General features: G+C 41.7%; 1 protein-coding gene across 7 annotated transcripts in view; it reads left to right on the top strand.

Annotated features, from left to right (window-relative positions):
* The window catches only part of LOC129864732 (double-stranded RNA-specific adenosine deaminase-like), an 18,536-nt gene extending 2,954 nt beyond the window's left edge, over positions 1-15,582 (top strand). The window contains exons 2-5 of one of the 7 annotated variants that reach the window (XM_055937058.1): positions 7,050-7,415; positions 9,033-9,543; positions 15,226-15,339; positions 15,447-15,582. In XM_055937058.1, the coding sequence (XP_055793033.1) occupies positions 7,050-7,415; positions 9,033-9,543; positions 15,226-15,339; positions 15,447-15,480 (1,025 nt within the window). In that variant the 3' untranslated portion in view covers positions 15,481-15,582. The other 6 variants (XM_055937118.1, XM_055937188.1, XM_055937268.1 and 3 more) reach the window with 6 other exon arrangements.

The raw sequence follows: 15,582 nt of genomic DNA, 5'->3' as shown, positions 1-15,582 counted from the left end.
TGAGGCATTAAGATACTGAACTGAACATCATTCCACGAAACCGATATGCAACAGGAAGTAATTAACAGCTATGGGTATAGATAGATAAAGCAGATTAACAGGAAGTAATTAACAGCTATGGGTATAGATAGATAAAGCAGATTAACAGGAAGTTATTAACAGCTATGGGTATAGATAGATAAAGCAGATTAACAGGAAGTTATTAACAGCTATGGGTATAGATAGATAAAGTAGATTAACAGGAAGTTATTAACAGCTATGGGTATAGATAGATAAAGTAGATTAACAGGAAGTAATACATGATGTGCTTTTCTTAAATGGACAGGAACGTTATGAATGTTTCAAACGTATACTGTTGACTAGACGGGCTTTAAAAAATACATTTCATGAACTGACAAAATATTGGTATTTTATTAGGATCCCCTTTAGCTGTTGTAAAAGCCGCAGTTACTCTTCATGGGGTCCACATGAAACATGACATAATACAGACTTTAAAAAAAAAACAGGTTTGCTGTTCATTTGAGCAATATGAGATGGAAGGGAGTTTGACGTAATAACAGCTCTATAGAATATTGTATTTGTTCTGTATTTGGGGATTGTGAAAAGCAGGTAGCCCTATTTGATAAGAATGCATGTGTTAGTCAGGCATTTCATTTAACTCAAAATAGACATACTATCTAAGTAATAACAGTGGACATTTGCCTAAAATAATGGCAGAGTAAGAGGTAGCCTGAACAGCCTCTAGGTGGCGCTATTTGCCTTTATTTTTTATGGTCAATAGCGACCACTAGCAGCTGTTCAGGCTAATCACAGGCTGATGCTCATATCACGTTCAGTACTGTTTTCAGGCGAATCGAAAACGAAATTGTCTACAGGACACTACAGAGATAGTAATGGCATGGCGTCTTTTTGTAGGCACTAACTCCGTCATGGTTCTTTGGACAGATCCTATGGAGAAAATGAATGGCGTTTTTGGAGAAACTACGAAAATAAGTTGGGTATGTGGCTTCCTAACCCAGGCTATCCGGAAGGCCAAAGTTAGTTACTTTAAGGAGCAGTTCTCTCTCTGTGGGTCTAACCCCAAGAAGTTCTGGAAAACGATTAAAGACCTGGATAATAAACCCTCCTCCTCACAGCTGCCCATGTCCCTTAATGTTGATGATGTGGTTGTTACTGACAAGAAGCACATGGCTGAGCTCTTTAATCACCACTTCATTAAGTCAGGATTCCTATTTGACTCAGCCATGCCTACTTGCCCGTCCAAAATTTCCTCATCTCCCACCCCTTCTAATGCGGCTATCCCCCGATGCTTCTCCCTCTTTTTCCCCTGCCCCGCTACAAAGTTTCTCCCTGCAGGCAGTTACTGAGTCCGAGGTGCTAAAGGAGCTCCTTAAACTTGACCCCCCAAAAAATATCTGGGACAGATGGTTTAGACCCATTCTTCTTTAAGGTTGCTGCCCCTCGAATCACCAAGCCTGTCTCTCCTCTCTGGGGAGGTTCCCATTGCTTGGAAGGCAGCCACAGTTTGTCCTTTATGTAAAGGGGGAGATCAAGCGATTCCTAACTGTTATAGGCCTATATCTATTTTGCCCTGTTTATCAAAAGTGTTGGAAAAACGTGTCAGTAAACAACTGACTGGCTTTCTTGATGTCTATAGTATTCTCTCTGATATGCAATCTGGTTTCCGCTCAGGTTATGGATGTGTCACTGCAACCTTAAAGGTCCTCAATGACGTCACCACTGCCCTTGAATCTAAGCAATATTGTGCTGCTATTTTTATTGACTTGGCCAAAGCGTTTGATACGGTAGACCAATCCATTCTTGTGGGCCGGCTAAGGAGAATTGGTTTATCTGACGGGTCTTTGGCCTGGTTTGCTAACTACCTCTCTCAAATAGTGCAGTGTATAAAGTCAGAACATCTGCTGTCTCAGCCACTGCCTGTCACCAAGGGAGTACCCCAAGGCTTGATCCTAGGCCCCAAGCTCTTCTCAATTTACATCAACAACATAGCTCAGGCAGTAGGAAGCTCTCTTGTCCATTTATAGGCCGATGATACAGTCTTATACTCAGCTGGCCCCTCGTCGGATTTTGTGTTAAACTCTATACAAAAAAGCTTTCTTAATGTCCAACAAGCTTTTTCTGTCCTTACACCATGCATAAACCGGACGTGCACAAATTGATTTGTTGAAATATCAAAACAAACTCTGAACCAATTATATTAATTTGAGGACAGGTCGAAAAACATTAAGCTTTTAGGGAAATTTAGCTACATAGCTTGTTGTTGCTAGCTAATTTGTCCTGGGATATAAACATTGAGTTATTTTACCTGAAATGCACAAGGTCCTCTACTCAGACAATTAATCCACAGCTAAAAGGGTAAACCGAGTTTGTTTCTAGTAATCTCTCCTCCTTGAGGCTTATTTTTCTTCTTTGGACTTTATATGGCGATTGGCAGCTAACTTTCATAATAAGATGCATTACCACAACCGACCTCAGTTCATCTTTCATTCACCCATGTGGGTCTATGTTGCTAATAACCAATGAGAAGATATCACGTGGGTATAGGCTTCTAAAAATCAACGAGGAGATGGGAGAGGCAGGACTTGCAGTGCGTTCTGCGTCACAAATAGAATCAACTTCTATTTTAACGCCTGGCAACGCAGATGCTTTTTGGATCGCGCGAGCAGTTTGGGTGCAATGATTGAATAGCATGTATGTGCACATTTATTTTGCAACGCTCGCGAACGCGACTCGTCCAGTTTGGGCATGGCGTTGACCTTGTTCTGAACACCTCCATAACAAAGGTCATGTGGTTTGGTTAGAAGAATGTTCCTCTCCCCACAGGTGTGATTACTACCTCTGAGGGTATAGAAGTACTTGGGAGTATGGCTAGACGGTACACTGTCGTTCTCTCAGCACATATTAAAGCTGCAGGCTAAAGTTAAATCTAGACTTGGTTTCCTCTATTGTAATCGGTCCTCTTTCACCCCAGCTGCCTAACTAACCCTGATTCAGATGACCATCCTACCCATGCTAGATTACGGAGACGTAATTTATAGAATGGCAGGTAAGGGTGCTCTCGAGCAGATAGATGTTCTTTACCATTCGGCCATCAGATTTGCCACCAATGCTCCTTATAGGACACATCACTGGACTCTATACTCTTCTGTAGACGGGTCATCTCTATACCTCTTCAATCTCTTCATTCAAAGACTCAATCATGGACACTCTTACTGACTGTTGTGGCTGCATTGCGTGATATATTGTTGTCTCTACCTTCTTGCCCTTTATGCTGTTGTCTTTGCCCAATAATGTTGGTACCATTTTTTGTGCTGCTGCCATGTTGTGTTGCTATCATGTTGTTGTCCATCTGTTGCTGCCATGCTATGTTGTTGTCTTAGGTCTCTCTTTATGTGGTGTTGTGTTGTCTCGCTTGTCGGGATGTGTGTTTTGTCCTATATTTTTATTTAATTTATTTGTATTTCTAATCCCAGCCCCCGTCCCCGCAGGAGGCCTTCTGCCTTTTGGTAGGCTGTCATTGTAAATAAGAATTTGCTCTTAAAATAAAGGTTCAATTTAAACATTTAAAAAACAGCCCTAGGACATATTATACGTTTTGTTCTATGGGATAATGTTTATCAATTAACATAATTTTGTTAATTTAAAATGTTTTCTTATAAAATTTTAAAAAAGCACATCAAGTCTTCATAATTCATAAAGGTCATGTTAGCTGACTCCTATCTCATATAAAAAATAAGTATCAGATCTCCAAAATTTGTGTTAACCTCAGACCTTATTTTCGGCGTTTATTCTTAAACCCTATTCTCTACCCATTCATTTTCGCCATAGGGATGGCTGAACGAATCAGACGTAACTCATTTCCGGGTTGTATGGTAATGGCTAGAAAGACTCCAGCTTTTGTCAGAATTGACTTTTCGAAAGCAGGTTTAGGAGAATTTACGCAGCAGGTTAGGAGCATAAACGTGACAGGCTATGGGAATTAGGTTACGGTTAGGAAAAGAGTTAGGGTTAGCTAAAATGCAAAAAAAAGTCTGCATTTGACCTACATTGGACAAAAGCTGGATCCCATCTAGACATGACCGAAAATAAAATATTCGGCAAGTCATTTTATCTCATCTGGAAGGTAAGACGAAATCCTACTAATGCTATAAATGTAAAGTTCCAATCTGTTTATTTATATGAAATACGACGTAGGCCTAACGTGAGTACTTCTATAAATGTACAGTTCCTATCTGTTTATTTATATGAAATACGACTTTACAAGGTGACCATGTCGCGGTTGGATACTGTAGCCAGCTATGGGCTAGAGTGATCCTATAGGTTAGCTTCTGCTGTAGGTTAGCTGCTACTACTATAGGTTAGCTGCTACTAACGTTATAGGTTAGCTGCTACTATAGGTTAGCTGCTACTAACGTTATAGGTTAGCTGCTACTATAGGTTAGCTGCACTATAGGTTAGCTGCTACTAACGTTATAGGTTAGCTGCTACTATAGGTTAGCTACTACTATAGGTTAGCTGCTACTAACGTTATAGGTTAGCTGCTACTATAGGTTAGCTGTTACTAACGTTATAGGTTAGCTGCTACTACTATAGGTTAGCTGCTACTAACGTTATAGGTTAGCTGCTACTATAGGTTAGCTGCACTATAGGTTAGCTGCTACTAACGTTATAGGTTAGCTGCTACTATAGGTTAGCTACTACTATAGGTTAGCTGCTACTAACGTTATAGGTTAGCTGCTACTATAGGTTAGCTGTTACTAACGTTATAGGTTAGCTGCACTATAGGTTAGCTGCTACTAACGTTATAGGTTAGCTGCTACTATAGGTTAGCTACTACTATAGGTTAGCTGCTACTAACGTTATAGGTTAGCTGCTACTATAGGTTAGCTACTACTATAGGTTAGCTGCTACTAACGTTATAGGTTAGCTGCTACTAACTTTATAGGTTAGCTGCTACTAACGTTATAGGTTAGCTGCTACTAACGTTATAGGTTAGCTGCTACTAACGTTATAGGTTAGCTACTACTATAGGTTAGCTGCTACTAACGTTATAGGTTAGCTGCTACTAACGTTATAGGTTAGCTGCTACTAACGTTATAGGTTAGCTGCTACTAACGTTATAGGTTAGCTGCTACTAACGTTATAGGTTAGCTGCTACTATAGGTTAGCTGCTACTATAGGTTAGCTGCTACTATAGGTTAGCTACTACTATAGGTTAGCTGCTACTAACGTTATAGGTTAGCTGCTACTAACGTTATAGGTTAGCTGCTACTAACGTTATAGGTTAGCTGCTACTACTATAGGTTAGCTGCTACTATAGGTTAGCTGCTACTAACGTTATAGGTTAGCTGCTACTATAGGTTAGCTGCTACTAACGTTATAGGTTAGCTGCTACTAACGTTATAGGTTAGCTGCTACTAACGTTATAGGTTAGCTGTTACTAACGTTATAGGTTAGCTGCTACTATAGGTTAGCTGCTACTATAGGTTAGCTACTACTATAGGTTAGCTGCTACTAACGTTATAGGTTAGCTGCTACTATAGGTTAGCTACTACTATAGGTTAGCTGCTACTAACGTTATAGGTTAGTTGTTACTATAGGTTAGCTACTACTATAGGTTAGCTGCTACTAACGTTATAGGTTAGCTGCTACTATAGGTTAGCTACTACTATAGTTATAGGTTAACTACTACTATAGGTTAGCTGCTACTATAGGTTAGCTACTACTATAGTTATAGGTTAGCTACTACTATAGGTTAGCTGCTACTAACGTTATAGGTTAGCTGCTACTATAGGTTAGCTACTACTATAGGTTAGCTGCTACTATAGGTTAGCTGCTACTAACGTTATAGGTTAGCTGCTACTATAGGTTAGCTGCTACTATAGGTTAGCTGCTACTATAGGTTAGCTACTACTATAGGTTAGCTGCTACTAACGTTATAGGTTAGCTACTACTATAGGTTAGCTACTACTATAGGTTAGCTGCTACTATAGGTTAGCTACTACTATAGGTTAGCTACTACTAACGTTATAGGTTAGCTACTATAGGTTAGCAACTATATGTTAGTTATGAGACCATTTTAGAAATACTGCTCAAGTATTCATCATGTTTCACACTGATTACATTAATAAATACATTAACTGCATGTAACGGATGTGAAATGGCTAGCTAGTTAGCGGGTACGCGCTAATAGCGTTTCAATCAGTTACGTCACTTGCTCTGAAAACCTAGAAGTAGTGTTGCCCCTTGCTCTGCAAGGGCCGTGGCCTTTGTGGAGCGATGGGTAACGATGCTTTGTGGGCGACTGTTGTTGATGTGTGCAGAGGGTCCCTGGTTCGCGCCCGAGGTCGGGGCGAGGGGACGTACTAAAGTTATACTGTTACATGTATATAGCTGTTTGAATTAGTAATAACTTGTAAAACGAATAGCTGCTTTTCAGCAGTTTGTATTATTTATGGTTGAAAAGCATGAACTGTGTATTTTATGCTCAGAGGTTTTTAACATACTGACTGGTGGAATCAGCCCGATTGCTGTGTTCAACATTCTATTTCATTCAGGATTTTGGCAATGAAGCCCTACTACTTCCTTTGAGTCAGATGAACTCGTGGATATCATTTGTATGTCTGTGTGCCGTTTGGAGGAAGTTGCTAACTGGCGTTAGCGCAATGACTGGATGTCTATGGTAACTTCTAGCTTGCTATTAGATACCATAGACTTCCAGTCTTTGCGCTAACACTAGTTAGCATTGGCTAGTGAAATTACCTCTAACATTCTTCATACTGGATGCAGACACATACAAATGGTACCCATGAGTTCACCTGACTCTGGGGAAGTAGATAAAGGCCTTCATTGCCAAAATCTCTAAGTATCCCTTATTAAGTTGACGCAGCAATCAGGCTGGTTCCAACAGGCTAACTTCCAACAGTATATGACAATGATTTCATAATTGTAACTTGTACACTGAACATCAACTGGCAAAAGTCTGTCATGTTTCCTTTATCCTTTACTCCCATGCTTCAACATTCTAGTGACTATGTCCTGCGACAACCAGCAAGGAGACCAGTTGGATTTGAAGGAGAGAATATGTACCTTTTTAAAGGTGAAGAAACAAGGATCCACTGCCCTCCAGATAGCGAAGGCTGTTGGATTAAAGACGGCCAAGGATGTAAACCGTGTCCTGTACGCTTTAAACAAAGCTGGACGTCTTTATGTAACACCAGACATTCCACCAGTCTGGTCTGTGAGTGTTCCAGAGTCAGATCGAGTGCCTAGTCCTTCTGAGACCCCTGGCATCACAGTGGAGGAACTGAGAAGGGTGCTGATGTCACAGAGTGATGGAAGAAGGATGAGTGCGCCACAAATTGCCAGAGAATTGGGCCAATCACGAAACTTAGGTGAATAAGCATCTTTATACAATGGGTGGGTCTAATCCTGAATGCTGATTGTTTAAAACCGCATTCCAGCCGGCGTCTATTCCACAAGTTACCACCAGCTAAATCTATAACGTTAAAATGCCTATTTACTCTGTTCCACTGTCTCATCAGCCCAGCCAGGCAATTTATGAACTTGATCTCCACTATAAAAATCATCTAGACATTTTCTCACATTTTTTTTAGACTAACATTTAGTTTTCAACAGCAGAGTTTTGTAATAACCTTGCTGTCTGTCTATACCACATTTGCAACATAGTTTGAACATTGAAATTCTATCCCCATCTGTCTCATAGTAGTTATGAACGTGTGGGGAGTCGGGATGAGACAGACAGGCAGGCTGGTTTTCTCAGGCAGTCGAAATCATGAATCAGCATAATTTTTATGGATATAAACAAAGAACTATCAATAGAAAACAGGTGAAACAAAACACAGTGCAGTTAGTTTGCAGTCTTTCCTGCTTCAGTTTGAAATGATTGTGTTATCTGTGTAGTTGGCTTGCTGTGTAGTTGGCTAGCTGTGTTGTTGGCTTGCTGTGTTGTTGGCTATCTGTGTTGTTGGCTAGCTGTGTTGTTGGCTTGCTGTGTAGTTGGCTAGCTGTGTTGTTGGCTAGCTGTGTAGTTGGCTTGCTGTGTTGTTGGCTTGCTGTGTTGTTGGCTAGCTGTGTAGTTGGCTAGCTGTGTTGTTGGCTAGCTGTGTTGTTGGCTAGCTGTGTAGTTGGCTAGCTGTGTTGTTGGCTAGCTGTGTAGTTGGCTTGCTGTGTTGTTGGCTTGCTGTGTTGTTGGCTAGCTGTGTTGTTGGCTAGCTGTGTAGTTGGCTTGCTGTGTAGTTGGCTAGCTGTGTTGTTGGCTAGCTGTGTTGTTGGCTAGCTGTGTTGTTGGCTAGCTGTGTTGTTGGCTAGCTGTGTTGTTGGCTAGCTGTGTTGTTGGCTAGCTCCTCTGAACAACAGTGTCCTGACAAGAGAGCACATTTTCTATGACAGGTGAAATCATGCCTCATTAGCTCATTGTTATGGATTTATCCAAATAAAATGTCACTAGAAAACAGCTTAAACAAATGCAGCTACTTTGTTGTTATTCTGTCTGCACTGTTTGACTGTAAATTAGCCGTAAGTTGGCTAGCTAGCAAGCAAGGGATAAGAACGTTGACAGCCAGTATGGCAATAGAATATTTAGAATGAACGTCTGGGTCGCGTCCATAGATACAGAACACGAAGACTTAATGACTGGCTCTGGCAACCGAACCGATAGGACGAACGACCAACCGGCTTGGGTAGCAACCCTAGATTTGTGTAGGGACTATATCTTGTGGAAGGATGAAATAGAATTAATAAATTCCTCAATGTTTTTAATGAAAATATGACAATCATTATTTAAACATGTTGGTAACCCGTTTTATAAAAGTGATCATGGCTTCGAAGCCAGTGTTTGGAGGATATATTGTCACGGTTTGCCGGCCATCGACGTACCAATATACCCTCCAAACACCGGCTTCTCAGGCATTTTCACTGAATTGTACACTGAACATCAACTGGCTAAAGTCTGTAATTTTATCCTTTACTCCCATGCTTCAACATTCTAGTGACTATGTCCTGCGACAACCAGCAAGGAGACCAGTTGGACTTGAAGGAGAGAATATGTACCTTTTTAAAGGTGAAGAAACAAGGATCCACTGCCCTCCAGATAGCGAAGGCTGTTGGACTGAAGACGGCCAAGGATGTAAACAGTGTCCTGTACACTTTAAAAAGAGCTGGACTTCTTTATGTAACACTAGACATTCCACCAGTCTGGTCTGTGGAGAAACCAGGGGCGGCGTCTGTCTCTGTGAGTGTTCCAGAGTCAGATCGAGTGCCTAGTCCTTCTGAGACCCCTGGCATCACAGAGGAGGAACTGAGGAGGGTGCTGATGTCAAAGAGTGATGGAAGAGGGATGAGTGCACAACAAATTGCCAGAGAATTGGGCCAATCAAGAAAATTAGTGAATAAGCATCTTTATGACCTGCAAAGTAGCGGCAAGGCAGAAAAGTTGGGAGAGAAAGTGTGGAAAATGAAGGATGAAGCAAGCTGTGGAGCAAAGCTTATTAAATACGAGAGGTAAGTCTGTCGATGTGGTACACATAGGGAAAAAAATATATATATATATAACAAATGAAACTAAAAGATACACAATACAGAAATGTAATAATGTTCCATATTCAGAATCCAATTTCACAAACAAAATAGAAAATGACTGCAGATACTTATATATTTTATTACTAATAATCGTCGTAGAAAATAGTACACAATGTTTCCTCCCTTAGCTAGTGGCAAGCTGTGACATACTGTGCTGCCAACTCTATAACATCAGACCTTTCCCCAAAAAGTACACAAAGTTTCTCTGTTAGATTGTTCTGTGAATGTAAAACTTTTCATTTTGAATTTTGGGAAGGCGTTTCTAATTGATATATATATATTTGGGGCAGGTGATTTAGACCATTCTATCACTCCTGACCCACAGTGATGCCTGTCTGTCCTCTCTGGCTTCCTGACCCACAGGGATGCCAGTCTGTCCTCTCTGGCGTCCTGACCCACAGGGATGCCAGTCTGTCCTCTCTGGCGTCCTGACCCACAGGGATGCCAGTCTGTCCTCTCTGGCTTCCTGACCCACAGTGAGGCCAGTCCCCTCTGGCTTCCTGACCCACAGTGAGGCCAGTCTGTCCTCTCTGGCTTCCTAACCCACAGTGATGCCAGTCTGTCCTCTCTGGCTTCCTGACCCACAGTGATTCCAGTCTGTCCCTGACCCACAGTGATGCCAGTCTGGCCTCTCTGGCTTCCTGACCCACAGTGATGCCAGTCTGTCCTCTCTGGCTTCCTGACCCACAGTGATGCCAGTCTGTCCTCTCTGGCTTCCTGACCCACAGTGATGCCAGTCTGTCCTCTCTGGCTTCCTGACCCACAGTGATTCCAGTCTGTCCCTGACCCACAGTGATGCCAGTCTGTCCTCTCTGGCTTCCTGACCCACAGTGATGCCAGTCTGTCCTCTCTGGCTTCCTGACCCACAGTGATGCCAGTCTGTCCTCTCTGGCTTCCTGACCCACAGTGATGCCAGTCTGTCCTCTCTGGCTTCCTGACCCACAGTGATGCCAGTCTGTCCTCTCTGGCTTCCTGACCCACAGTGATGCCAGTCTGTCCTCTCTGGCTTCCTGACCCACAGTGATGCCAGTCTGTCCTCTCTGGCTTCCTGACCCACAGTGATGCCAGTCTCCTCTGGCTAACCATGTTTTTTTGATGTTGTCTCTAATTCTGTTTTTGGTTAAGGTTTGGCTTTGTTTGGGCTCTTTTACATGGTAACAGCAAAACTGAATCTCTCTCTCTCTCTCTGCAGTTATGATCCAGATATCTCCATCACACCAAGTAGACCCCTCTTTATTAAATCAAACTGTTCCTAGATGACCCAGAGGACTACGATCCCATTCTCCTGTGAAGAAAAACGCAAATGACCTCACAAGCTACCCTCACTATTAAAACATTCACCCTAGTCTACCCTCACTATTAAAACATTCACCCTAGGCTACCCTCACTATTAAAACATTCACCCTAGGCTACCCTCACTATTAAAACATTCACCCTAGGCTACTCTCACTATTAAAACATTCACCCTAGGCTACCCTCACTATTAAAACATTCACCCTAGGCTACCCTCACTATTAAAACATTTACCATAGGCTACCCTCACTATTAAAAAATTCACCCTAGGCTACCCTCACTATTAAAACATTCACCCTAGGCTACCCTCACTATTAAAACATTCACCCTAGGCTACCCTCACTATTAAAACATTCACCCTAGGCTACCCTCACTATTAAAACATTTACCATAGGCTACCCTCACTATTAAAACATTCACCCTAGGCTACCCTCACTATTAAAACATTCACCCTAGGCTACCCTCACTATTAAAACATTCACCCTAGGCTACCCTCACTATTAAAACATTTACCATAGGCTACCCTCACTATTAAAACATTCACCATAGGCTACCCTCACTATTAAAACATTTACCATAGGCTACCCTCACTATTAAAACATTCACCCTAGGCTACCCTCACTATTAAAACATTCACCCTAGGCTACCCTCACTATTAAAACATTCACCCTAGTCTACCCTCACTATTAAAACATTCACCCTAGGCTACCCTCACTATTAAAACATTCACCCTAGGCTACCCTCACTATTAAAACATTCACCCTAGTCTACCCTCACTATTAAAACATTCACCCTAGTCTACCCTCACTATTATAACATTCACCATAGGCTACCCTCACTATTAAAACATTCACCCTAGTCTACCCTCACTATTAAAACATTCACCCTAGTCTACCCTCACTATTAAAACATTTACCATAGGCTACCCTCACTATTAAAACATTCACCCTAGGCTACCCTCACTATTAAAACATTTACCATAGGCTACCCTCACTATTAAAACATTTACCATAGGCTACCCTCACTATTAAAACATTTACCATAGGCTACCCTCACTATTAAAACATTCACCCTAGTCTACCCTCACTATTAAAACATTCACCCTAGTCTACCCTCACTATTAAAACATTCACCCTAGTCTACCCTCACTATTAAAACATTCACCCTAGTCTACCCTCACTATTAAAACATTCACCCTAGTCTACCCTCACTATTAAAACATTCACCCTAGTCTACCCTCACTATTAAAACATTCACCCTAGGCTACCCTCACTATTAAAACATTTACCATAGGCTACCCTCACTATTAAAACATTCACCCTAGGCTACCCTCACTATTAAAACATTCACCCTAGGCTACCCTCACTATTAAAACATTCACCCTAGGCTACCCTCACTATTAAAACATTTACCATAGGCTACCCTCACTATTAAAACATTCACCATAGGCTACCCTCACTATTAAAACATTTACCATAGGCTACCCTCACAACACAAATTGGATGGAAAAACGTACGCCGTGAAGATTGTGCAGAATATGGGGTAAGACCAGAGGAGAAAGACTGCCCCCTCGTTGAACAAACAAAGTTAAAGGCCGAATATGGTACTGCAGGCTAACTCAGTGCTGCCCCCTCGTTGAAGCCACAAAGTTAAAGGCCGAATGTGGTACTGCAGGCTAACTCAGTGCTGCCCCCTCGTTGAAGCCACAAAGTTAAAGGCCGAATGTGGTACTGCAGGCTAACTCAGTGCTGCCCCCTCGTTGAAGCCACAAAGTTAAAGGCCGAATGTGGTACTGCAGGCTAACTCAGTGCTGCCCCCTCGTTGAAGCCACAAAGTTAAAGGCCGAATGTGGTACTGCAGGCTAACTCAGTGCTGCCCCCTCGTTGAAGCCACAAAGTTAAAGGCCGAATGTGGTACTGCAGCAGGAAAACAGGATCTCCGTTATGGTCAAATCAAATGGAAAAATGGCAATCTATGTGGAAAACCTTGAAAAAACATAATTCAGAGACAATTATGTTTACCAATAGTTGCTTCTAATACACCAGATGTCCTTGAACAGATTTATTTTAAAACCGCACACAGAGGAAGTTGTAAGAATCATTTAGTTGCTAATGGCAGCCTGCAGTACCCCGGTCGGCCTTCAACTTGACTTACTCAATGAGAGGGGGCAGCACTGAGCTAGCCTGCAGTACCCCGGTTGGCCTTCAACTTGACTTACTCAATGAGAGGGGGCAGCACTGAGCTAGCCTGCAGTACCCCGGTTGGCCTTCAACTTGACTTACTCAATGAGAGGGGGCAGCACTGAGCTAGCCTGCAGTACCCCGGTCGGCCTTCAACTTGACTTACTCAATGAGAGGGGGCAGCACTGAGCTCGCCTGCAACGTCACTTACAGAAGTAGCTCAAAGTGCGCATGTTATGTCTCCATGAGACGCAATCTTAACCGACTTCATTTGGCCTCAATGCGCCATTGAGTCTTCACATAGGAATGAATGGTGTCACGTGATCAATGGCTTTGTCCATTCATGTATACAGTCATTGGCTAAGATGCTACTATCCCTATTTTTCCCTTAACGTGTTATGAATAGTGTGTATTAGAGGTCGACCGATTATGATTTTTCAACGCCGATACCGATTTATTGGAGGACCAAAAAAAAAAGCCTATACCGATTACTCGGCCGATTTAAAAAAAAATATATATATATATATATATATTTGTAATAATAACAATTACAACAATACTGAATGAACACTTATTTTAACTTAATATAATACATAAATAAAAATAAATTTAGCCTTGTTCAATTTGGTTTAAATAATGCAAAAACAAAGTGCTGGAGAAGAACGAAAAAGTGCAATATGTGCCATGTAAGAAAGCTCACGTTTCAGTTCCTTGCTCAGAACATGAGAACATATGAAAGCTGGTGGTTCCTTTTAACATGAGACTTCAATATTCCCAGGTAAGATGTTTTAGGTTGTAGTTAATATAGTATTTATAGGTCTATTTATCTCAATACCATTTGTATTCCATATACCTTTGACTATTGGATGTTCTTATAGGCACTTTAGTATTGCCAGTGTAACAGTATAGCCTCCGTCCCTCTCCTCGCTCCTCCCTGGGCTCGAACCAGGAACACATCGACAACAGCCACCCTCGAAGCAGCGTTACCCATGCAGAGCAAGGGGAACAACTACTCCAAGTCTCAGAGCGAGTGACGTTTGAAACGCTATTAGCGCGCACCCCGCTAACTAGCTAGCCATTTCACATCGGTTACATCAGCCTAATCTTAGGAGTTGATAGGCTTGAATTCTTAAACAGCGCAATGCTTGAAGCACAGCGAAGAGCTGCTGGCAAAAAGCACGAAAGTGCTGTTTGAATGAATGCTTACGAGCCTGCTGGTGCCTACCACCGCTCAGTCAGACTGCTCTATCAAATCATAGACTTAATTATAACATAATAACACACAGAAATACGAGCCTTAGGTCATTAATATGGTCGAATCCGGAAACTATCGTTTCAAAAACAAAACGTTTATTATTATCGCATTTACCCGGACTGCGTGCAATGAACGCAAGAGAAGTGACACACTTTCACCTGGTTAATATTGCCTGCTAACCTGGATTTCTTTTAGCTAAATATGCAGGTTTAAAAATATATACTTCTGTGTATTGATTTTAAGAAAGGCATTGATGTTTATGGTTAGGTACACGTTGGAGCAACGACAGTCCTTTCTCTGCGAATGCGCACCGCATCGATTATATGCAACGCAGGACACGCTAGATAAACTAGTAATATCATCAACCATGTGTAGTTAACTAGTGATTATGATTGATTGATTGTTTTTTTATAAGATAAGTTTAATGCTAGCTAGCAACTTACCTTGGCTTCTTACTGCATTCGCGTAACAGGCAGGCTCCTCGTGAGGCAGGTGGTTAGAGCGTTGGACTAGTTAACTGTAAGTTTGCAAGATTGAATCCCCGAGCTGACAAGGTAAAAATCTGTTGTTCTGCCACTGAACGAGGCAGTTAACCCACCGTTCCTAGGCCGTCATTGAAAATAAGAATGTGTTCTTAACTGACTTGCCTAGTTAAATAAAGGTGTAAAAAAAAAAAATTGTCCAAAAATACTGATTTCCGATTGTTATGGAAACTTGAAATTGGCCTTAATCAATCGGCCATTCCGATTAATCAGTCGACCTCTAGTGTGTATCCCTCTTACCTTGTTGTGTGTCTTCTGTATGCTATAGTTGATGCTCATTAGCAACTATCAGATGTTCATTTACATGTTGTAATTATGATCCTGTCTCTTACAGAGAAGCAAATCGTGAAGTGAAAGCACTGGCTACCTTGGAGCATTCTAACATTGTTCGCTACTATACGACTTGGCCTGAGTATGCCAATTGGGTCGATAGAGACTACAGCACAGAGTTGGTAAAGACAGTATTATTAAGTATAATTTTGCCATTTAGATTCATTAATTTGTGATCATCAAATATGTTAAATTCTCAAGCATATTATTGTACTCAACTCTTAGGTTTTCGGTCCTGTCTAAAATCTCAGAAGACTGACAATTATTCAGACCAGGGAGATGGATCTACACATGTAACAAAGCAATCAGATTTAGACCTGTCTGAAACAGCCAGCGAAGACCAAGCAAACCACTCAATGAC

Source organism: Salvelinus fontinalis, chromosome 1 (assembly GCF_029448725.1).
Source record: "Salvelinus fontinalis isolate EN_2023a chromosome 1, ASM2944872v1, whole genome shotgun sequence".
Lineage (NCBI taxonomy): Eukaryota > Metazoa > Chordata > Actinopteri > Salmoniformes > Salmonidae > Salvelinus > Salvelinus fontinalis.
The sequence above is the reverse complement of the archived record's forward strand: the minus strand, read 5'-3'. Positions and strand labels throughout refer to the sequence as shown.